The 25359-nt window shown below is 46.2% G+C and overlaps 1 protein-coding gene across 1 annotated transcript in view; it reads left to right on the top strand.

Moving 5' to 3' along the window:
* The first annotated feature begins 558 nt into the window (after positions 1-558).
* Positions 559-25359, top strand: part of LOC114892961 — a 41263-nt gene continuing 16462 nt past the window's right edge. The window contains 1 exon segment of the mRNA XM_029218350.1: positions 559-670. Within this exon segment, the coding sequence (XP_029074183.1) occupies positions 559-670 (112 nt within the window).

Raw genomic sequence — 25359 nt, 5'->3', positions numbered from 1 at the left:
GCATGCCTTTTGGTCACTGCCTCGTTTCATACTCACCTTGCCCTGCGGAGCCAGGATTGCCATGTCCACTTGGCAGATGGGAACACCGAGGCACACAATGATGGCCAGCCTGGGATTCTCAGCAGGATCTGATCTGACTGACCCCAGGCTTCACGCTCTGTCCATGGGGCCTCACAGGAACCTGGGGATCTGGTCATCTGGGGATGCATGACTGAGCCTCCGTTTCTCCACCTGTGAACTGCTTGTGGACACGTTCTGTAAATGAGTTATACAAAGAGTGGAAAACTGAGTCGTCAGCACGCTGACAGAGAATGGGGTACCCAGAGAACCCTGGCTCTGTCCCTGGCAGGGGTCAGAGGCAAAGAAAAGAGTTACAAATGTGGGAGTCAGACAGAACTAGGGTCAAGTGCTACCTTTTCTATGTGATTACTGCATGAACTCGGGCAGGTAACTTTATCTGCTCTTCTACCTTCGCTTCATAAATGTCCAGAGTCGTGGTCAAGTGCAGTCAGAGGTCTGACTGTCTGGGTTTAAACGGCTCTGCCACAGATGATCTGTATGACTCCACACAAGTGGTCTATCATCATTGTCATCGTCATCACCACCATCTACATCCTCCTCCTCCTCTTCATCAGCACCATCATCGGTTATCACCACCGTCACCATCAAGGTATAGTGCGCATGTGGTACAATACATAAATCTAAATGCAAAGCCTGAAGAGTTTTTACATCCTCCTACCCTGTGTAACCACCACCAAGATCAGGTTCTAGAGCACTTTCAGCCACCCAGCAGCCCCTGCCCTTGGCCCTCCCAGTCCACCCTGCCCTCCGTCCCCAGAAGTAATCACTGCTCTATTGTCATCACATAGTTCTGCTTCTGAACTTCATACGGATGGAACCACGTGGTGCATTCCTTTGTGTCTGGCTTCTTTCACTCAGCATCATGTCTGAGATGCATCCACGATGCTGCGGCTGCGCAAGCCCATCCTTTCTCATTGATGTATGATGTTCTGTGGTGTGACTTCACCACAGTGTGTTTATCCGTTCTTCTGTTGATGGACATATGGGTTATTTCTAATATTTAGCTCTTACAAATAAAGATCCTATGAACATTCTTGTGCACATCTTTGGCGTCCCTAAATACGTGTTTTTTAGGAGTCTACGCTTAGGAGTGGAACTACCAAGTCATAGTTTAGACCCATATTCAGCATAAGGAAATGTTAGTGTAAGGGTTTTATCTCCTCTGTTCCTCCCCTTCCTCGTCTGTAAAATGGTGCCAACCTCTTAAGGCCGTTGTGAGGATTAAATGTGATAATCTATGTTAAGTGGGAAGAAAACAGCAAAATACAGAATGAGATGTACAGCTAGATATCAATTATGTAAAATTTCAAAACCTGCATGAACAACAAAATATAATGTGTACGGCTACATAATTGTGTAATAAACATTTTAAAAATCTATTGACACAGTAAACTCCAAATATAAACTCCTGGTTGGAAAGTAGAAGGAAAAAACTGGGATCAGGGTAGGTGCATGGGGACCTCAACAGCTGTGATGTCTTGTTCCAGTAGAAAAAGATCTGGAGCAAATAGAGCCTGCCGTTAAGATTTTTAAAAGCTAGTGTTTATTATATTTTCTGTATTCTTGCCTGTATGTTTGAAATACTTTTCATTAAAAAAAAAACATTATTACTAAAATGTAATATTGGGGCTTCCCTGGTGGCGCAGTGGTTGAGAGTCCGCCTGCCGATGCAGGGGACACGGGTTTGTGCCCCGGTCCGGGAAGATCCCACATGCCGCGGAGCGGCTGGGCCCGTGAGCCGTGGCCGCTGGGCTTGCGCGTCCGGAGCCTGTGCTCCGCAACGGGAGAGGCCACAACAGTGAGAGGCCCGCGTACCGCCAAAAAAAAAAAAAAAAAGTAATAGTAATCTCCAAAATATTAATACTATGTAATGGTTTGTAACCTGCTTAGGATACAGTATGCAACTAAGTGCTAGCTGTTATTATCATTAATACAAAGAACCCATTGTACATGTAATTCTCACCCTTCTTCTTGCTGGGTAATTCACACCTCGAAAACTTGGTCCAATGTGGATCCAGCTCTCACACTGTTGCTGGCACAAAGGAGGGCCTCAGTAAACCCTAGCTCTGGACATTTTCTTAAAATGATCAGAAGCCACCAAGCATGGCGGTTTTGACTAAATATGTCAGCCCTTCCGTGTGTCCAACTCCAATCACACTAGGAAACAAAGACCCTAGGAAATCTGTGCATTTGGAATGCATGCTCCCAGCTCAGCCCAAGAACCTGGCCAGCTGAGTTATTCTTTTTCTCTCGAGACCTGCACGGGGTACCCAACAGCCAAGCTGCGCTTGACAACAGGCTCGGGCTCTAACAAATGCGATGCTGGAACTATTTATTTTCCAAACGTGTTTGAATTTTGACTCATTGTGGAGATGCAGTTGGGAAAAAAAAATGACCAGGAAACACACACACACACACACACACACACACACACACACACACACACACACATGTTCACACATACAGAGAATAAGCCAATAGCAACCACCCTTCCCAGGAAAAAATGGAAAAGATGAAGATAAGCAAAAGAAGCTTTTTCGTATCATTTCAATTAAGAGGAACAAAATAGTCCCCAGGCATACATGAGTGTGTCTGTGTATGTGTGTGTCTGTGTGTGCACCTGTGTGTATGAATTGAAAGGGGAGCGATTAGGTGGAGAGGGAACAGAGCACTTAGGGGACTTCCTTGGCCCCCAACCCTTAACCAAAAAGATGCTTCTTGGCTTGCATTCCACAAGCTGGCTGGACAGAATAAACGTGGATTTTATTTTAATAATGTCTTAGGCATGACAAGGGTTCCTTGGCTCTAGCAGAATGGGTGCCCTGCCCTGGCATAGTGTGTAGCATGCAGGATGAAATGTTGTTTCTGGGCTCTGGTGAAAGTGGAGCAGAGGAAGCAATTGTGCCTCTACTTGCTCCATCGAGGGCTTGGTTTACAGTGATATCCATGCCCTGGCCTCCAGTAGATCAGCATCATAAAAAGAGAGAGAAATAGCAGCCCATTAGGACGGGAAGCGGGGATGCTGGAGAGCAGGTGGACAGGAGCTCCACACTTAGGTCAGCTCTGCTGGTTGAATTTCACTGGGAAATCTTGGGGACAATGAGGGGTTTCTTCTGCCCAAAATAAATGGCATTTGGAGCCTTTGGGTTTGAGATCTGCCTCTGCCACTTCTAAACTATGTGCTGGCCCCCTTGAAACTCAGTTTGTCCATCTGCAAAATGGGGCAATGCCATCTGCCCTGGGTTAGGGTGACAACTGTAATGAAGGATGTCTAGCACCGTGCCTGGCACAATGCCACTAATGCTGACTGGCTCTTATTTTTAGAGGAAAGTAAGATTCAGACTCTCTGAGCAGGCAATCTGGTAGGAAAGACATCACATCCAATTGGGACCAATAGAAAGGGGCTCAGGATTGTGGAGTTCTCTGTAAGAAAGGCAGCCAGGTGCTGCTGGGCACTTGTCTGAAATGCAGCCGGAGCTGGTGCAAATGGCAAACTGGGCTGAATTCTCCAACGTACCTGATTCTTCTCATCAGCAACGGTGACCAGGGGAAGCAGAGGAAACCTCTTTGTTAATCTCCTAATAAGCACCTACTACCTTCCATGTGTTTTACACGCACTGTCTCATGTAATATTTTATCCTTATAATGATGCTGTTTTCCTCTCTGCTGGACATCTATTGGTTTTACAACCTAGCTTCCAATCCTCCTTTCTGCTAAAGATACATTTATACATTTAATTCCAGAATGAAGTCCCCATATGCTTCTGAGAGTGCTGTCCTGTGCCTGCTATGGGAGAGCAGGAGTCTGGCCATGACTTAGGCCTGACTAGTCAATGTATTCCATTCCTCTGGTGGCAGTGATTGACAGAGATGAGCATGTGACATATGACAGAAGCGAGGCTCAATTGCAGGATGTTAGCTGGAACTACTGGGAAAGGGGTGGTCTTTCAGTGACAACTGCTGAACTGGGAGGATATAGGTTTGGAGCTGCTGGCACCCTTTTTGTTACCATGAGGTAAGGTCTTGCCTAAGAATGAAACCAACACAAAGAAATCAGAGTAGAGATGAGTCAGATGTTTTTAATACTGTTTCATTTTAAAATGGTTTACAGTTGTTCACAAGGAGTTGCAAAAGTAGTAATACTTCACCCAGTTTCGTCCAATGATAATATTTTACATAACCATAGTAAAATTATCAAGACCAGGAAAATGACATTAGTACAATGCTATTAACTTGAATACAACCTGATTTGGATGTCACTAGTTGTATGGGAACTTTTGGGGGTGGGTGTATAGTTCTGTGAAATTCTGTCACATGTGAATATTTGTCGCCATGAACAAGGTGTAGAGTGCATCCATCACCACAAAGAAACTCCCTCAAGCAACCCCCAAATGGTCACACCCCACCCCACCCTTAATGCCTGGCAACCCCTGATCTGTTCTTTAGAGCTATAACTGTGTCACTATGAGAATATTCATAGATAGCATTCTTTTCTTCATCTTTGAATATTTCCATCTTCCAGATGAATCATATATAGCACATGAACTCCCAGGAGTGGCTGTTTTTTCACTCAGCACGATGCCCTTGAGATCCATCCAAGGTGTCACATGTATCAGTAGTTTGCTCCTTTTCATTGCTGAGTAGTATTCCTTTGAAAGGATGTACCATCGTTTGCTTAACCCTTCACCCACTGAAGGCCAAGTTATTTCCTGTTTGTGGGTATTAGGAATGAAACTGGTATGAACATCCATGTACAGGTTTTTATGTGAAGATAAGTTTCATTTCTCTACAATAAATACCCAAGAGTGAGATTGCTGGATTATATGCTAAGTGTATTTTAACTTTATAAGAAACTGTCAAACTGTTTTCCAGAACAGTCCCCCAACAGCAGATTGGGGGGCATATGACCTTCTTCTTGCCCATGTTCTCCTGATAAGCAACACCGCATTTGTCCCTGGATCACAGAAAACATACACTTTCCCCCTTTAGCGTCTGTACTTAGGAGCAAATGTGAAACGAGATTCAAAACTTGCATTCAAAAACAACTTTTATTTTTTCTGATTATAAACAAGATGCTTGGTCATGGCAAAATTACAGGCAGACCTCGGAGATATTGTGGGTATGGTTCCAGATCACCACAATAAAGCAAACATTGCAATAATGCGAGTCACACAAAATGTTTGGTTTCCCAATGCATATAAAGGCTATGTTTACACTACATAGTAGTCTGTTAAGTGTGCCATAGCATTATGTCTAAAAACCAATGTACATACTTTAATTTAAAATAATGCTTTTGGAAAAATGGTGCCAATAGACTTGCTCGAAGCAGGGTTGCCACAAACCTTCAGTTTGTAAAAAATTCAGTATCTGTGAAGCACGGCAGAACAAGGTGTGCCTGTATTTGGAAAATTCAGCAAAGGGTAAAGAAGAACTAAAAATCTCCCATAAACTCACGCCCCAGGTAAAACCACCCTTGGGATTTCAGTGTTGGAATCTCAAGGTTCATCCTCACCATCCTCTTTAAACGTCTACAAGTCACCATCCATCCTTGGCAGGTGGGGCGGGTGCCAGGTTTTCTCTTTCCTTTAATAAGGGAGCTGAAACAAAACAAGATAAAAAATTGGAGGGGAAAATACGCCCCAGGCCTTGTCTGCTTCTCTCTTATCGGCCTGCCTTCACGGAGCAGGAGTTTCCTCTTACGGCTCTCAGAATAGACACGCTTCTAGTCCTGCCACGCGCTTCCAGGCCGAGCAGCCCATTCTTATCAGCAGAAGCACCTGGTGCATTGTGGGAGAGCCGGCTGGGTGGAGACCCTTCCCAAGAGATTCCCCGACTGGGCCCCGGGCCAGCTGCCCTGCTGACCCGGAGTTGATTTTTGCTTCTCTTTGCAGCCTTCCCCTCCCCACCTTCCCTCGCTTAAAGAAGGCTCTGGGCTGAATAGAAATGACTTGCTGGGGTGGTGAGCCCCAGAGGGACACCCTCTGTGATTGTCCCCAGATCTCTCCAGAAGCCCCTGGGCTGGGAGGGGTGAGGAAGTTGAGGTCATTGGTGAGGGGAGAGTGGACTCTAGGGAACATGAGAACACACCTGTACACTCTCCGGCCCAGCAGTAGAGACAGACTTCAGATCCACGAGGACCTGTGATGGCTTTATCCCCTCGGGATCCCTGGCATCCTGATGACTATGATTTTTACTGTATATATATATATATATATATATATATTTTTTTTTTTTTTTTTTTCCCCATAGTTGGGGAAATTGATTCAAGTTCATGGTGATAATTGTAATCTGCTAGTGTTTCTCCATTTTCAAAATCTCAGGTCTGGTCACTGTCACATTTCATCTTTGAAATGACCCTTACCGTGGTTGCAATTATTTTTTCAGGTTTATAGTTGAGAAAGAGGAGGCAGGCACAGAGGAGTGAAAGGACTGACTCAAGGTCACATAGCCGGGAAGGGGCAGAGCGAGGGTTCTGACCTGCCAGTGCCTGCCTGCTTCTGACTTCCTACTCTTTCCAGCACCCCGGGTCTCAGTTCCCCCGTCGGCACAGAAGGCGGATTCATCTAGATCCTTCCTATGGCTCCATCTCCTTAGAACTTTTTGATGCCTGTGTTTCAGAATCAAATACTTGCAAAATCCAGCTTAGAGAGGGGCCTTGACCCCTGGAACTGAAAACTTGAACAGAGTGAAGTGTGAATTTGCTAAAATGGGAGAGAACTGGCCCAAATCCAGCCCATCACATGCTGGAGGTGGGTGGCGGGACAGTAAGGCACCCGGCAGAAAGTGCGGGCAGTCAAACAGGAGAGAAGGGAGATGCCTGAGCAGTGCCTTTACAATCAGTTATTGCTTTGGGGAAGAAAATCACGATTAATATTTTTTAAATGTAAGGAGAACGGAAACTTATCAACAAAAGTCAGCAGAGAGCCTCCCGTCTAGAAAATCCACTCAATGTTTGGCCAAAATGGTTCTAAACATCTCTCCGCACATTTGTATTTCTAGATGAAGAACAGTTTGCAAATGTGCATCACCCTTGTCTCTGGTCATGGTGTGACCTAACCCTGGCAAGCTGGATTCTTTATCCATGTCAGTAAATGACTATCCTTAATAGTCATGGTTTCAGCACGTTCCAGTATTGGAATACATCGCAGTTGTTGAACTAGTGCCCTGTTGATGGATCTTTAAGTGGTTTCCAAATGTTTGCTATTGTGAGCAACCCAAAGCTCAAATGATATCTAGATGGAAGACATTGTAGATATAAGTGATATAGATATAGATGCATGTGTAGGTGTAGGAATTGGTATTGATACCTATGGGTACACATTGATATCAGTATGAGTTTTAACCACTGGCATCACAGTTTATTTTATAATGAGGGCTTGCTTTTTTGAGGGGTAGGTAGCTTGCCAACTGGGCAATATTGATGTGGAAGCTTGAAACCGTCTCTCTTCTTCTCATAAGGCAACATGGGCTGAGGGGCAAACACATAGTAAGTTCTCAGTAATCATCCCTTTCCCCTTCTCTCTCCTGCCAGCCTCACTTCAGAGACAACAAAGAGGCAGCATTCCTTGAATAATTCATTCAGAAATCCAAACAAGGACTTCACACCTCCTATGTGCCAGATTCTATGCTAGGCATTTGGGACGCAGCCATGGAAAAGGCAGGGACCTCACTTTCCAGGGGCTCCGGGCCAGGGAGAGATGCCCAGATGAAGGGCGAGGTGGGATTTAACAGCAGTGTGAAGAGTTCACGCGAGGAGCCATGAACAAGGTCAAGAGTGACTGTCGTGGTTTGGGGGATGGGTGGGCATGGTCTGGAAATACGTTCTGGCATCAGAGACACCAAAACTAGGCTTGCAGGGGGATGATGGGAGTTTGCGGGTGGGAAGTGCACTTCAACAGGATGGAAGAGAATAGAAAAGGCAGTGGATGAAGCAAAGATAAAGTGGCTGGAACACAGTGGTTTTCTTGCAAATGGCGGGTGGATGAGCTGCTCTGACTCATTACTTCAGTGATGGGGTGGGGATAAGGTGCCTACAGGCCTGGGACAGGATCAAAGGCGAGGATGTGGAAAGCAGGAGACATTGCCCTGTCTCTAGGTGCTGGGCACCAGGGGACAGTGTCCTGTGAGGGTGTGGGTCATATGTGGACAGCTCATATAATTTTTCAGGGGGAGGGGAAAATCATATCTTTGACAAAACCCCTCCTGATTTTTAAATATTGGCAAGGGATCCAATCTAAAAACCAAATGAAATATCAGCAACCATAAAAACAACTAAAAAACCAACAACTCCACAAAATGCCTTGTAAAGACTAAACAGAAGGCATCCTGGTGACAAAATTGTACCCAAAGGACCCTGGTTGACCAGCTTGTCACTTGACACCTCCCCAGGGATGTGTGACCTTCAAAGACACCCTCCAAATACAAGCTTCAGAAAAGATAAGCCCCTTCCATGTGGCTGGGTTTATTTTTAAAGCAAGGTTTCTTTGTATGTGTTCAACTCGATGGGTGGAGAAAATAATTAGAATTGATTTCTCTGCACCCGCCAAGGAAGAGAATACGAGGCAACTTGCATCTCTATACACGGCAGAAGAGGGGGAAAAAAAAGAAAAAAACTTCGGGGCTTCCCTGGTGGCGCAGTGGTTGAGAGTCCACCTGCCGATGCAGGGGACACGGGTTCGTGCCCCGGTCCGGGAAGATCCCACATGCCGCGGAGCGGCTGGGCCCGTGAGCCATGGCCGCTGAGCCTGCGCGTCCGGAGCCTGTGCTCCGCAACGGGAGAGGCCACGGCAGTGAGAGGCCGCGTATCGCAAAAAAAAAACAAAAAAAAAAAACAAAAAAAACTTCCTTCCAATCTGTGTCTCATCCCACGGATAGTCTTCTCACTTTTTGGACTGTTTTAGGGGCGTCTTTTGATTACAACATTGGTTTGAAGAGACACTAATTGTACCCTGCTTACAATGCTTGTAATTATGCGTATTACATTTTGATTCATTTCCATATGTCAACACCACTCCGAGATGCAGGGTGGTGGGGTGGCTGAGAACCGCTTTTATAATCGGTTATTGTCTATGAAGAAAAAATCCGCACAGAACGTGAGTGAAGTGTTCTTTGTTGAAATTGGAAATAAGATTATACATAAAAGTCGTCCTCTGACACCCAGAAAATGGACAGTTTAAAATAAATTGCCACTGCTGATCAACAAGATTGCTAGCTCCCTTCTTCCCTTTTACACTAATGAGGGAAATACTTTTCAAGTCTCTAATAGCAAGATGTTCTAGTGCGTCATTTCAATAGCTTTGTTCTTAATAAAAGGTGACCCCAATATTCCCCCCTTTGCTGAAGACATTGTCCTACCCCGACATATTTGTGATTCCAGGCTCCTTGTAGAAAAGAAACGAGGGAGAGAGAGAGAAAGGAAAGGAGAGGGGATGGGGGAGGTGACGGGGCGGGGTGAAGGGGAGAGCGACAATGTCTCCTTAGCTTGAAAAAAAAAACAGCGGCATGGCGACAAGCAGAATCAGAGCCCTTCCGGTCTGAAGGAAGATGACTCTGAACCAAAGCAAAAATAAATAACCAAAACCAAACAACAGCTTCAAAGAACCTGTGTGCAGACCGAGCTTCCTCGGAGGACTTTTCCTGTGTGCAAATCCCTTTCGTGCATGAGATGAAAGGACGTAGGCATCTGGCTGGCATTTCCACGCAGTGGCTGAGGCAGGTTATTGCCTGCAACTCTGGAGCCTGAAAGATGCTGAAGGTTGGCTCCGGATGGAAAATCCTGGAGGTTTGGGGTGAGCCAAGGCTTGAGTGCTTTGGAACAGGATTTGCAAAGGGCTTGGGGTGGGAGGCAGAGCTGGAGGGAAAGGGCACGGGTCTAGGGCACCCCCCTTGTTCACCACTTACATGCTGGGTGTATATACTGAGTTGTGCCCCTCTCAAAATTCATATGTTGAAGTCCTAACCCCCATAACCTCAGAATGTGACTATATTTGGAGACAGGACCTTTAAACTGGTGATTAAGTTAAAACAAGGCAGTTAGGGGGGGCCCTAATCCAATCTGACTGGTGTCCTTTTAGGAAGAGGAAATTTGGACACACAGGAAGACAGCAGGGGTGCACACAGAGGCAAGGCTATGTGAGGCTACAGAGTCAGAGGCCAGGTCTGCAAGCCAAGGAGAGAGGCCTCAGGAGAGACCAGCCCTGCTGACAACTTGATGTTGGACTTCCAGCCTCTAGAACCGTGAGAAAATACATTTCTGTTGTTTAAGCCACTCGAGCTGTGGTATTTTGGTACAGCAGCGCTAGCAGACTAATACAGTGGGTGATGGAGGGCAGGTCACGTCACCTGGTCTGTAAACGGAGAAGATAAATCCCATCTTGCCCCGCTGCTTAGAATCACACTGGGTGCAGGGCTGTGCCTCTCGGAGCTCAACGTTCTGGGTAAGGAGGTAGGATTTGTGTCACAGTCAATAGATGTATCCAGGGAGAGTGATAACAGAAATTCCCATTCATTGAGACTAAAGCCGGTGCTATACAAGGACTTCCTCATGAATTCCTCCACCAGCCCTGTGAACGGGACTGCTATGGTCCCTGCTGGAGATGGGAAATTCCTAAGTGGCCATTAGGAGTGGAACCCATTTCGACTTATACAGGTATCCCCTGCTTTTAGAAAGTTCGCTTTATGCCTTTTCTCTTTTATGAAACACCTGCGTTAGTATCTGTTTTCACTAACTGAAAGAAATTCCAAGAGGAGTTTTGCTTTTACGAAAAAGGGAGAAAAGCAGAAATTGCGTTCAGTATTTGTTTTGCACTGAAATGTTGTAGAGATAGGATGAGCCCCGAGCAGGGCGGGTGGCACCGCTGAGTTCCCTCCCTGGGATCCACACTGAGCATCTCAGCATCCGGCCACCATAGCTTTGAACCTCTGTCCATGAGCATCTGTGCTTTATCTCTATTTATTTTGTGCATCAGTGAGCAGGATGTGTCCTAAGGTAACTCTTTCTTCACATTACGCCGTTTCGGCTTACGGAAGGTTTCAGATAGTGGGAGAAACCTGTCCTGGTTTTCTGTGGTTTGTATCTCCTGATCCTGAGTGTGAAAACTGATCAGACCCACTGTTTGGGAAAATGCCAAGGGCATGATGGAGCAGCCTCTCTTCCAGACATGTTTCCCCAGCCGTCATCCCTCCTCCAGCCTCTAAGTGTTTAGATGTCTTCCCTTCCAGGCCACCACAATGGGAATCAAACAGTTTTGCCCAGACTGGAGGTCAGGTTCAAGGCTCCGAGCAGACATTAGTTTCTGCTTTGGAATATTCCTGAGTTTTTCATTTTGCGTAGTCTGGCTAGACAACTACTACTCTGCGATGTGCTTGTATGCTCCCTGGGGACACCAACATGGCATCCTGTGATCTGGTCTTTTCACAGGACTCCACAAGGCTATTGGCCTCCTGCTCTGTCACTATATAGGACAGGCTCCGGGACGGTTTGCTCCCTGGGGTCAGCTGGCCCTGTTGTGGGGCCTGGTTGTCTGAGTGTTCATGGTGACACGGTCCTGTCCCCTATAGAGGGCTGTGCTTTGAAATATAGGAAGAGATGCCCCCAGCGGTGGCCTGCAGGCTATCAAAAAGAAACCTGGCCAAGTCCCAACCTGAGAATTTGTTCAGCAGTGCTGGCACCTCTTCTGTAACTCCAGCCTGTGTTTACTAACGTGAATGAATAGTACAAGCTAACCTGTGTTGGGAAGGCCTGTGCTCAGATCTTAGGCTCATCAGAGCATGTCAGCCCTCCGTCCCCAACCAGCCAGCAGGGAGAGGCAAGGACCCCTGTTCTTCAGAGGAAGAGACTAAGGTTCCGAGAGGCCCAGCAGCATGCTGAAGGTCACACAGGGGGCATGGTGGAGCCGAGCCAGGATTGGGACACAGGCCTGTCTGACTCCAAAGCCCATGTACCAAAGCGCTGGGCTGTACTGCCTGAAGCTGCTGCTTTGCCCGGGACCCCCATGCACACCCCACTCAGGCAGCGAGCGGCCTCCTGCTCTTTTGCTCCCAGTTGGCCCTGACCGGTCCACCAGCTTCCCCCTGACTTCAAGGCCATTTTGCAAGTGTCTGTGCCCTTTCCTAGTGTCCATGCCCCAGCTGACCCCGGATTCTGCTTTTACCACCTCTGCCTCCAGGGTCATAATGTGAATGGGAGACCCCTGGGCTACAGGGTCCATTTAGATCTACATCTGGCTAGGGACCTGCAGGAATTCTGCATCGTCCTCCACTTGTTTTTTGCCTCTGTCTCATCTCCGTGTTTTTTCAACTTGTGTCCTTTCATATTTTGTTTTGATATTAGCTTTTACACTAATATTTACACTAATGCTCGTTGATGGAATTCCAAATAGTCTCTGCCATCCCAGAAGAGTCTCGAGGGTGCTGTGAGCCCCACAAGTGCAGGGCCCTCCGTCCCACTGATCCCTGAGTCTCCCTGCCCTACACAGGTCCTGGCTCATGGTCGGTGTCCAGTAAAGGGTAACTAAGCTTCCATGGTCATTATCCATCCATTCCTACCACAGGTGTTTATTGAGCACCTTTTATGTGCCAGGCACCAAGGTAGATCTGTAGATACAACAGTGATCCAAAGAGACAGAAATCCCTGCATTTGTGGATCTTACATTCTAGCGGAAGGATGGTGATAAGGGAGGGAAAGGGGGGGAGGAGGAGAAATCAGAACATAACGGGGAGGGGAGAGAGGGAAGGGGCGGGGGGAGGGAGGGAAGGAGGGCCAGGAGGATTTATGCATAGAAATGTCTCAGAATATCAAAAATAGCAAAATATCAAGAGGTCTCCTTCTTCTTGAGTTCTTCGTCTCCTTTTCTGTTACATTGTCTTGTTTGTTTGTTTGTTTGTTTCTTTTTACCTTTCCAACACTGAGCCCGTACAATTGGTTTAATGATTTTTTAAAATGAGGACTTTTTGGACTTGGAAACGTAGGAGACCATGGTCTGGTCCAACCTGTCCATTTTATCGATGGGGAAATTGAGGCCCAGGGTGGGTGAGTGACTTGCCCAAGGTCATGGCATGTGAGGGACAGGGTTGAGACTGGGGTTCCGGGCAGCCCTCTCTCCCTGCAAACGCAGATCCTCATGAAGGAAGCTCCCATAGAAACATCCACAGAAGGGTGCCCGGCCAGGGTGGACAGTTCCAGGCAACTTAGACTCGGGCCACAGGGCCCACACCAGGCACAAATGGTGAGGTGTTTGCTTTCTGCCGGGGGTGGCAGTCCCGACCCCTGCCTCAGTCATCGCTCCAAGGTCAAGCCTCAGCAGTGGGACACTGGAGCTGGACTCTGCTCCTTGGGCGAACATTTCTGAGAGGTCCCAGGGGAATTGAGCCCCCGTTCACAGCAGTGACCATGACAAGCACCCTCAAATTGGCCCTCCCTTGTCCCTGTCTTGCTGAACGGACACTAAATAGGTAAATAGTCCTTGAATAAGTAATGTGCGTAGTATGCCAGATGGTCCTAGCAGCTAAGGATAAAATGAACCGACTTTGTGGGGTGGAGCGTGACAGGAGCTGCTGTTTTGGAGAGGGTGGCCAGGGAAGGCCTCTGATGAGAAGGCATTTGAACAGAGAACAGGGAGGAGGGAGGGAGGGAACCCCAAGGTTATCTGGAGGAAGAGGGTTCCAGGCAGAAAGAAAAGGAATGCAAGCACCCCCTAAGTGGTAGGGTGACTGGACTGGGAGGAAACGAGCAATGCTCCAGGGTGGCTGGAGGGGAACAGGCGACGGGGAGAGTGACGGGAGAGGTGCGGAAATCTAGTGTTAGAGAGATGAATTGATTTCCCCAAGATCACACAGCAGGGCTAGGCTTAGAACCCTGGTCTTTGAGAGTCACTCTTCTATATCACACCAAGCACGGTCCCCAAAAATGTTGAATGGAAAAGAGAAGGAGGGAGGGAGGGAGGAAGGGAGGGAGGGGAGATGGATGAATGGATATAGAGGTAGATGAATGGATGGATGTACGAATGGATGATGAATGGATGAATAGGTAAGTGGAAGGACGGCAAGAAATAAGGAAGTAATAAAGGAAAGATGATGGATGGATGGTAGGAAGGCAAGATGAATGGATGGATGTATATATGGATGGATAAATGGATGGATGATGGATGGATGGATGGATGGATAGATGGATGGAGGGAGGGATGGATGGGTGGATGGATAGATGGAGGGATGGATGGATAGATGGATGGATGAATGGATAAATGGATAGATGAATGGATAAATGGCTGGCTGGCTGGCTGGCTCGCTGGATCAGTGGATAGAGATCAGGAAGGGAAGAAGAGAGAGGAAAGAATAGAGGAAGGAACGATGGTTGGATATATGGATGGATGAATGGATGGATGGATAAGTAGAAGGATGGAAAGAAATAAGAAAAAAAGGAAAGATGATAGATTGATGTATAGCAGAAAGAAAAGAAGGAAGAGAGGAAAGAAGGAAGGAAGGAAGAAGGGGAGGAGAGAAGGAAGGAGTTTTTAATGTATTTAACCTCAGTGCTTCCTGCTCTAAATCTGGCCCACTTCCGTGTCACGGGCTTCTGCCTGCACCCTGCCCTTTCTCTGCACCCTTCCCCTACAGCCCCCTTGCTGTTAAGCTTGCTGAGACCCTCACCCCAGAAAGGTAATTCTACCCTCTAATTACAGCACTTGTAAAAGTAAGAGAGGAGCTCATTCTTCAGAAATAAATCAATACAAGTTAAAAGGCCATCCTGTTTGTTTCTGTAACAATGCTCTTTAGAAAATTGGGTGCTCTTCCATTTGCTGACGGGTAGCCCATCCGTCATCGGCAGCCGGAGTCACATCATATTATGTTGCCAAACATAATATAGCATGATCGGGATGATGCATCAAATTGGAGATTGGCAGGGAAATGAATTTTAGCAGAGAGATCTCACTTGAGAAAATACATAAAGCCAAGAAAGAGCAAAAGCTTAGAGGGAGTTTTCATAATCAGATATGGGATTTAGAAAGCCCAATAGTACAGGAATCCCCAAACCAGGAAAATTACACCAATAACAAGACAATCATAAAAACCAAGAAACGTATTAATAATTAGAAGAGAAGGGAGGACAAAGCTGTCAGCAGTGTTCCCTCCACTGAGACACACACCAACCACAAGAGACAGGTTTTATTATTCCTATTATGTAGTAAGGAAACCGAGGCTCAGAGAGGTTAGGTGACTTCCCAAAAGTCACACAGTCATTACCAGCAGAGCCAGGATTCAAAGTTGGATCTGCTGATGCTGGACACAGAAGCACCAAGGTGTGTAGATGAACTGGGGCCAGTTTTCTTAGTTAGATGTAAACAGTACAGTTGATTTTCTGAAAGTCTCAGAAACTTACCTGAGGCACCAGAATATACACATCTCACACTCTTGCCAAGGAGGCATGGCTGGTTTGAATGTGCCTTCCAGCCTTACGGTCCTTTGGGTCTATAAATAAGTGGCACATGGGTTGTGATGGTTCCAGGGAGGGTAACTGCCCTCATTCTGGGAAGCCTGAAGTTCTGCCCGTGACTGGTATTTCTGTTGGCACTAAGTAGGAGTTTGATTTTGCACCAAGGGGAGGGTTCGTGGTTAGCAAGCCCATCCTGGATTTATGGCCCTAGCTGGTCCCCCAGTTCTGCTCATGCTGGGGCTTGGAGGAAGATGGGGGTGGCTGTCAACCACAGGGCTCACTCTGCCATGCCTGGACCCTTTCTCTGTCATGTCTGAGGAGCTCCTTTCTTGAAGTCACATGGCCTCTTTTTCCTGGCAGATTCAAGCTGGTGAGATGCTCATGTGAATTTTAGGGACTCCAAAGGGACTTGAGCACCTACTCTGCCTAGGGAAATTTGGCCTAGTTCCTGCCCTGGAGGGGCACAGGGGAGAGTATGTGTAAACAGACAAGTGTAGCCTGCTTTCATTTATTTGGAAACGCTCTAGTATCTCAAGTGTAGAATACAGTGCCAGAATCATAGTGGGGTTAAATAATTGGGAACTCAGATTGTTGCCTCTATGTAGGAATGTTCAACCATAGCAGCACAAAGGAGAGTAATAAACTGAGCCAGGATGAAGCGGTGAGGTTCATGTTGGATTTTGAGGCATGCATAGGAGTTTGGTTGTAGGCAAACCTATTAGAGATAAAGGCGTTCCAGGAAAACAGGTTAGTGGGCAGAAAGGCAGGAAGAATGGCATGTTTGGGGAATAATGTAATTTAGGAAGGGGGTGTTCCCTGGTTTGTCAAGTGGAGGTGAACAAAGAATGAGAGATATATTATAAAACACTCCTTGGTTAGGTACCATGCCACTCTACCTGTGGGTGGCACTAAAGACAGAGTCCAGATGCCATGTGCCCCAAACTGCATTTTCCAAACCTGAAGCTAATTAAATGAAATGCAGAAGCACGTAGGACTGTAATGATTCTTTTCCTCCCTTTAGAATCCTCCTTTCCTTCAGATGATAAAAGAGATCTCTCTACTTCAGCAGACACAAAAATCGCTTAGGGCATGTGTGAAAATGCAGATTCCTGGGCCCCACCCCCAGAGATTCTGATCCTGGTGGCCCTTGGACCACACCTGGAGAAACACCACTCCCTGCAGACCCTGAGCGAGGGGCCCACAGAGACAGAGTCCTTTATGCTGCAGCACCCACACCAGGGATTCGAAGTCACTAACAGAGATTCCCCAAAGGAGGCACGGTTGTTTCAAGGTCGTTTCAAGTTGGGAAGAAGGGACATGGGGCGGGAGCTCGAGATTTCACAGCGAGTACTTTGTGAAATCACAATGGCATACTTTGCTGTAGAACCACAGCAGCACCTTATTAAAAAAAGATCAGTGGGTCCCTTGGAATCGATCATAAACTATTTTTGTCAATGTCATACACAACCCTGTTTGGGGAAGTTTGCAGGCACATCTGCTAACTTGAAAGGTTTTGGGGTTTGAAAGCAAACAATAAATAAATGAATGTATAATAAAGTGAAGAGGGAGGAAAATTACACTTTGAGTTGGGAGACGAGAAATCATAAGAGAGAGGAAAACTGTGTATCCATTTTGTGTGTGTGCCTGATACCAACCTTGTAGGAATATTCAGTAAGTGGGGCATGAATGAATGAATGATGGATAACATATTTCACTGATAGTCTGAAGGCAGCTGTGCCTAGAGCAGGAGCTCAGAAAGGACTGCATTTCCAGTGCCTAGTATTAGTTTTAGTAGTGGGTTAGTTTCTTTGTTAAAATGAATTTCAGGGAATTCAGTGGTCCAGTGGTTAGGACTCCATGCTGCCACTGCAGGGGGCACGGGTTTGATCCCTGGTGGGGGAACTAAGATCCCACAAGCCATGTGGCATGGTCGAGAAAAAAAAAAAAAAGAATTGCAAGTTTGGACAGCAGTTAAGATGGCAACTTCTTCCATCCGTCTCATTGGGTTCACTGCCTCAGTCTTCCCCCATCAGCTGTGGAATACTGAATTATTCGTTTCAATTCTTGACTCTCCTGTAGTGATATGTTTAACCTTTGCCAGGACTTCCTAGTGGGGAAGGGTACTTCTCCAACCAGACTTGACCATGTGATTTGCTTCAGCTCATGGGATATTAGCACATATGACACTTGCCTTTTGTCATGGCTAGGTGATGGTTTAAGGAGGATGGGAGGCATGTGAGGTAGACCCAGAGCTGAGCCCAGTCAACGACAGCCTAGATTACCCCAACCAGCCCTTAGATGCATGAGTGAGAAATCAACAGTTGTTGTTTGCCACCGAGAGGTCTGTGGTTGTTTGTTATGCAGCATTATTGTGGATGTAGCTGACTCATACAGCAGCTGTGTGACCCTTGGCAAGTTATTTAAGCTTCTTATGCCTCCGGCTCCTCATTAGTAAAATGGGGAAGAATATTTTACCCACTATAATCAATCTTCCAGAGTTATTATGAGAATTATATGTAGTAACACAAGTATTTAGAATAGTGCCTGGCATGTAGTGTGTCCAAAGACTTTGGGCAAGTTAGTGTCGTCATCACCATCATATGTGGAACCATGAAAATTGCTGCTTACAGTCAAAGAATTTGGGGTAGATTCTAATCATGATCGAAGTCTAACGGTATTCCAGTTGAAGGAGATGCATTTTTTTTATGTTTGCAAGTAATAATTGCATTTGCTGAGCCTTCTCTCGTGCCCTGAGCCAAACCCTCAGCCAAATATTATACGTTATTGTTTTGTTGAATCCTCAGAACGGGTCTATTTACAGATAAAGAGACTGAGGTTCAGAGAGCTACTTCACCTAGGGTAGAAGCAATGGAGCTGGGATTGAATTTGATGGGAACTCCATACTCCACATCTGTAAGCTCCATGCTCACAGCTAAAGATTTCCATGTACTTTACCGATGAAGAAACTAAGGCTCAGAGAGGGGAGGTGCCTTGCTTGAGATAACACAGCAGGTAAATGGCAGAATCAGCTTCCTTTTGATATTATCAGCTCTGTGAGATGAGAGGAAATCTCAAGGGGGTGACTTGGAGATACAGGCTGGTTTCTGAGGGCCCAAGGATGTATTCTTGAGGTTGGATATAGAAAAGAAACTCCCCTGATATCAGAGAGGTGGTGCCGTGCTGGGCCAGTGTGTGCTGAGGGTAACCGAGCAGACGTTCCTGGACCCACTGCTGGAAAATGTGCAAACACAGAACTGTTTCCCCTGCAGAGCTGGGTGGTGTGCAGATGCGACTTGCACAGCTGTAGAATCCTGCAGTGCTCGTTGGCCGTGACTCACCCACTCCGCAAAGCCAGCCTGGTCATTTCGGGTGGGGATCAAGAGCACACAAGGTCGAATGTGGCTTTTCTGCCTCCCAAAGGACCCGTTGGATCTGCCACCAGGACACCCCCTCCTCGACTACATCTTCTCTCCAATTGAGTTTTCAGAAACATGGATAAGGCAGAGCCCTGGAAGAAATAATGAGAGAACAAAGAGAAAGGAACATTGATAGAGTGCCTACTGCATGCCAAGCCCTGGCTAAGTCACACTTTTATAAACCCTTGCTCCTCAGAGGCTCATCCCAGCAGCGTGGAGAGCTCTGCTGAAATGGTTAGAAATGCAGAACCCCAGGTCCCAGACCTGTTGAATCAGAATCTTCATTTTAACAAGACCCCTGGTGACTCGTGTGCTCGTCAGCCCTGTTAAAAATCCTCACCGCCTCCCTTGTAGTGTAAGCCCCCGAACCCCAGTTTTAGGGGAAAACTGAGCTTAGAGCTCTGAGAATTTCCTAAGGTCTCCCGGGGAGGAAGAGGCTGCATCGCCATCTGCACTTGGCTCTATCTGACCCCAGAATGTACGATCTTTGGGTCACCTTACAAGCGGAATGGCTCAGAGTTCTGTGGTTTCAGGACCATGATAAAGAGGGGCAGTGTACTGGAAACAGCCTTGTCAGTGGCAGCTGGGTAAGTCTCAGCTCTGCCACTAACTTGCTAAGATGTGTCTCTAGGACTCAGTTTCCTCATCCATCAAACGCAGGTGAGGATGCAATACTCTTGGTTGGGAAGTTCTGATTCTAGGATTCCAAGGGGTAGTGAGTGCCAGGGGCCTCTCCCATCTCCACGTGGGGTCGAACCGCATCCACCCTCCAACCCCAAGGAACCTCCCAGAAGCTACTCCCACAGCCTGCAGAGACCCCAGGCTCTCGCCATCCCCCAGTCAAACAGAACTGCCCAGCCACCTCAAACACTACACAAAATCGCAGGCAACAGGGCAGAAAACCCAATTATTCTCAGCTGTTACACTGCTTAATTTAATATTTCCAACGGGTTCCTTGAGCTGCTTCTCAAGAATGAAATGCATATTTGGGCTCTGTCACAAAACATTACATTTTGTCAAGGCTATCCATTTTGCTGCGGTAATTTGTAAGTGCACGCCGGCCTCCGTGTGGTCTGGGGGTTTTGCTGTGTCTTCTGGGAGGAGAGGCCAAAATGGGGATCTCTGCGGTGTCAGGTGGAGATGGTACACTGACAGACCCTGTTGTGGCATCTGTCTTTCTGAAGCTCCAAAGAAAGAGAGATTTGGGGGAGAACAAATAGACCTGGGACTGCCTTTGCAGCCGGAATTACAGAAGCAGGACCTGGGGTTTGGGCAAGGGGGTTGCTGGTAAAGGATAATTCTGTTTTTAAACTTTTAAAAAAAATTACACAAATCATCGTTCCTAGGCATTGAAGAAAAAATTAATTAAGATAATAATAAGAACAAAAGAAGAAATCACCTGCAAATTCTCACCAAGAGATGAAGATGAGTTTTGTTAACATTTTGTTGTACGGATATCCTTTTGAAATGGTTTAGAAACACTGTGTGAGCACACACAACCAAATGGGATCCCATATTACATACTAATTTAAATTTAATTTTTGAAATAACTTTAGACCCACAAGACATTGCGAGAACCTTACAGAGAGTTCTTGTGTACACTTCCTCCCATGATGGTATTTACATAACCACAGTATGTGATCACAACCAGGAAATTGACACTCTGTGGACTGTTTCATTATCTGCCTTCTCCACTTAACACTTTCCCATTAGATTAAATCCTGGTTCTGCCCCTTTCTACCTGTGGGATCTTGGTCATGAGACTTTAGTTTCCCATCTGCCAAATGGATTGATAAATGAAGCACTCATCTCCTGGCAGGCTTGTTGTGAAAATTAAATGATACAATGCACAATGCGTGACCCACCTGAAATGCTTAGAAGACACCAGATACCGTCTGTGCCCATATGATTTTATCTTTGTATTGTCCCTTCACATCTCGGAGGTCTAGGGAGGTGCCTGAGGTGTGCTGGCTGCTAAGAGTGCAGAAGGGCTGAGAAGGCAGGAACCCTGTTTCTCTAGCTCCCAGTAACCGTGGTTACTATTTTTTAAAAATCTACTTGATGTATTTGAATTTCATGCATAAAATCTGGTTTTAGGAAAAGGAAGGATTGTGGGGCTTTTGAAATGGAGGAATTCCAAAGGTTTTCCTGATCTCAAATGGCTGCAAAGGATTCTGTTGCATGCTTTACTTAGTAAATCCCTTTTTGTTGGAGACTTAAGTTGTTTCTGACTTGTTGCTAATACAAACTCCTCTAAATGGAACATATTTGTGCATCTATTCTTGCATATTGACTAAGTATTTCTTTAAGATTAGTTCTTTTTTTTTTTTTGCCGTACGCGGGCCTCTCACTGTTGTGGCCTCTCCCGTTGCCAGACCACAGGCTCCGGACGCGCAGGCCCAGCGGCCACGGCTCACGGGCCCAGCCGCTCCGTGGCATGTGGGATCCTCCCGGACCGGGGCACGAACCCGTGTCCCCTGCATCGGCAGGCGGACTCTCAACCACTGCGCCACCAGGGAAGCCCAAGCTTAGTTCTTATAAGTGGAATTTTAAGGAAATCAGGGAGACTTGATTAAGAAGGAAGCAGTTGCTTCTCTTTCATGAAGCACAGCACTGGGGACGCCTCTTGCAGAACCCTGGATAAGCGTCACAGATAAGTGTATTTACGCGCTTGGCCCTTAGCTTGCTTATCGTACTGAATCCTCCCATAGTTGGATACGGTGGGAATTTCTCTTCCCGTTTTGCTGATGGGAACACTGAGGTTCCCAGAGGAGAAGCAGCTTCTCTCAGGCCGTACGGCAGGGAGTCGACCTGTTTGTCATCCAGGTGCACCCCACAAAGCCTCAGACTACCCCGCACTCCCCAACACACACGCGCACACACGCATACACACACACGCGCGCGCGCGCGCACACACACACGCACACACACACGCGCGCGCACACACACGCACACACACACACACACACGCACACAATTCAGGAACCAGTTTCTAGGTTGTCTTTGAGCTGCCACACACAATCTCTTGGTCTCAGTTTCCTCAAGTGTAAAATGGGAAATATATACGTGAGATTATATATTCTAGGGATGTTTGAATTTACATGAAATCTGAGATTTTCTTTACTAAAGGATTTCTCATAGGCTTTATTACAAGAATGCATATTATGAATCTCTAAGAAGGGGATTTGCAGGGCCGCTGGACATTTATTACCAGGGAGTCTTTCTATCAAAAAGCATCTTATGGAGCTGTTATTTCACGGAATTCCTTTAAGGGACACTTTAGCCAGGTATCTATCCCCATATGTAACTATCCCCAACATTCATTGAACTCTTGGGCAACGCCCGGCACTGTGCTAAGCATTCTATACATGTAGCTTATTGTTTAACCCTTGTGATCATGTCTGAATGAGTGAGTGATGGTGCTGTTGGGAAAATGGAAGAGTGAAGGAGTGAGGTGTGGGTATCATTCGGGCCCCAGCAGGGGACAGATGGCTCATTCAAAGGGGCTGAGATGGTGGAGAAGAGGTAAAAGTAACAAAAGAGCTGTTACCATCCCAGGCCGAAGGAAGCAAGGCCAGGGGACGGCTGCAGGGAATTGGGACAAGTAGCCATCAGAGTGGGCTCTTGACAGGGGCCCCAAACCAGCCTACAGCCAAGCTGCAGCCCAGCACAGAAGCAGCCAGGGAGTTAATCCTCTGACTCCTTTCTCCTCCTCCCTCCCATCTCTTGCAACGCCTGTCATGGGCTGGACCCACCTGGGAGCCCCGAGGGCTCAGGACTGGAGCACCTCCAAGCTGCTCAGCCTCCCTGGGCACAGAGCAGGGAGGAGAGGGGCGGGGAGTGTGTGGAGGGGAAAATGGGAGACACCTCACGCTTTGGAGTGAGCTAGTGAAGGAGTGGTGGAGGAAAGCAGCTGTCTCCCTGGGATCCAGCCCCCCTCCGCAAAAGCCACCCTGCCCTCCCTGCTCCAAGCACCACCCAGGACCCAGGCTGGGGGGTCAAACCCTCCTTAGCTTCCCTTATTATCCCATCAGATTGGGGCTGTCATTAGCCCCCAGCGCCGAACAAAGGGCCCTCACCCAGGCGGCCATATCCATGGGGCTAATTAATTGGATTAATGGTAGAGCAGCCCACACTGGGTCTGGCTCGGATAATTTCAATGAACGCTGAACACCAATCCCCAAAGTCATTGGAATATGGATGAGGCAAATTGAGTTAAAATTGAGGAGATTGCTGCATTCATTAGCCCGCCCACCCTCTGAAGTCGCTGGTTAATATGCAAACTATTAATATGCAAATCAGCACAAATGGAAAAAAAAAAAAGAACTGTGACTTCCCCCCCACATGCACACTTTTTTTTTTTGAATCTGGCTACACATGGGCAGCTGCTTCCTGTGAAAGGGAGAGGCAAGGCGTGTGAGTGTAGGTCTCTGAGGCAGGAGAGACTGGGAGCTTTCATGTCAGAAATTAATTAAAAGGAGCGGCAGGGACACAGGACACCTTTATCAGCCTGCAAACACATGTTGGAGTAACTGGGGCAAAGTGGGGGAACTGGATTCCCCGGGGGAAGATTTGCTTTTCACCGGGGAATAGGTCCCTGCCAGCCTTGCTGGGGGCAGGGGCTCTGTTTGGCTATTAAAAACTTGCACTAGTATGTGTGCTTTTGTTTTATATATATATATACTCCATAGACAATACCTGTTCATTTAGAAATATTAAACAGTCAAAGCTTGGTGATCTAGGGGTAGAACGAAATCAGAACCAAAAGTTAAGTCAAATTTAAAAGCTGCTTAAAACAAGGAATCATTTTACAAGTGCTGTGTTCCTATATTAAATATTTTATTCATCTTAAATTAGTTGATTCTTCAATAAGGGATACAGGCACATATGTCAGAATTATAAAGGTTAAAAAAAAAAAAAAAAGAAAAGCAGGAGACAGAGTCACCTGTGTTGTGTCTCCATCACTCCTCCGTGTCCCTGTCACCCAGTCCTCTTCCTTGGAGGCAACAGCGCTACTCTTCCCTAAATATCCTACGTGCATACAAGCAATTGTACTTATGTATTTATGTATTTTCTCTCTTGCACAAGCGGAGGTTACCAGGTATACTATTTTGCATCTTTGTCCCCTTAACAGAATGTCTCAGTGATTGTCCGTGAAGACCCTCCCTGCCCTATTTACATACTTATGTTATGCTGTTGTTTCCTTCCTGATGCCCTATGGCTGGACATTTAGGTTGCTTCCTATTTCTTTGGCTATTTCAGCCGATACAAAAACAAAACAAAACCCTTGTCCATATGACACCTTGAAGGTATAGGAGATGATCCTCAGGGGACACTCCTGGAGGTGGAGTGGCTGCGTTAGCTGGTAGGTACAGGGGTAGGTGACAATGACCCTCATCACTGGCTCCCAGCAGCCTCTGCTCCCACTGGGTACCCAGAGAGCCTACCTGCGCACAGCCTCTCCAGCAGAGCTGTTGCCATCTGATAGGTGGAAAACAGCGTCTCCTTAGAGGTTCAATTTGCATTTCTTTCCTCAAAAGTGAAGCTGAGCATTTTCTTTATCTTGTGGTTCAGAGCTATTTGTATGTTCTTTCTGTTTACGCTCTGTTCATTCCTTTTTCGACTTTTCCATTACATTATTAGTTTTTCTTTCTTATTGATTGGTAAATAGAGCTCTTTAAGGGCTAAGAAAATAGTCCTTTCTCAGTGATACGAAACCCTGGTACTTTTCCCCAGTTTTCTGTTTGTCTTGGGAGTTAATGGTTACAGGTAAAATGAAAGAATAGTATATGTTTTCTTAAATCATATCAATATACATTTATTCACCAAACTTTTGATGCCGGGCCAAGGCTCTACCTTTGAATTTAGCTTCTCTGCCTGGAGGTCACTTCCAGCCTGTTTCTTCACTGAACCCACAGCTGCAATGCCTCCTCTCTGGTTACCAAGGTCTCTCAGTGGAGCAAGAATTTAAAACATTTAAAAAGCCACCTGAGCACAGGATTTTTCTGTCTTTTATGATTCTCCTCTCCTATTTCTTACAGTTTTCTTGTTTGCATCTTATTTTATATATACATCAATTATTATATTCTAGATTCTATATTATCTTATAATTTACATATATAAATATATGTCTTATTTTATATACTTCTATTATATTACATATGCTATCATATATATCTCATATAAAAGTTATTATATATAATATGTATTTATATTTTTTCTAAATATATATATAATTAAAGAAATTTACTTTTATTGTGTCTTTCCAAGAATTCCACTTAACTTCCTTGGAAACAGCAGCATTTTCTTGCACACTCATTAAGTCCCTGGTTTCCCTAAAGTTTAATTAAATGATCTAGTTATGCTTAGCTATGCTAACAAGCACAAGTGGAATAAGCAAGTTTTGGAACAAACACGACTGGTTTCCAGTAAG

The sequence above is a fragment of the Monodon monoceros genome, unplaced genomic scaffold (assembly GCF_005190385.1).
Source record: "Monodon monoceros isolate NGI ecotype Baffin Bay Population unplaced genomic scaffold, NGI_Narwhal_1 Super_Scaffold_1, whole genome shotgun sequence".
NCBI lineage: Eukaryota > Metazoa > Chordata > Mammalia > Artiodactyla > Monodontidae > Monodon > Monodon monoceros.
Note: the sequence above shows the minus strand (reverse complement) of the source record. Positions and strands in the feature narration are given on the sequence as shown.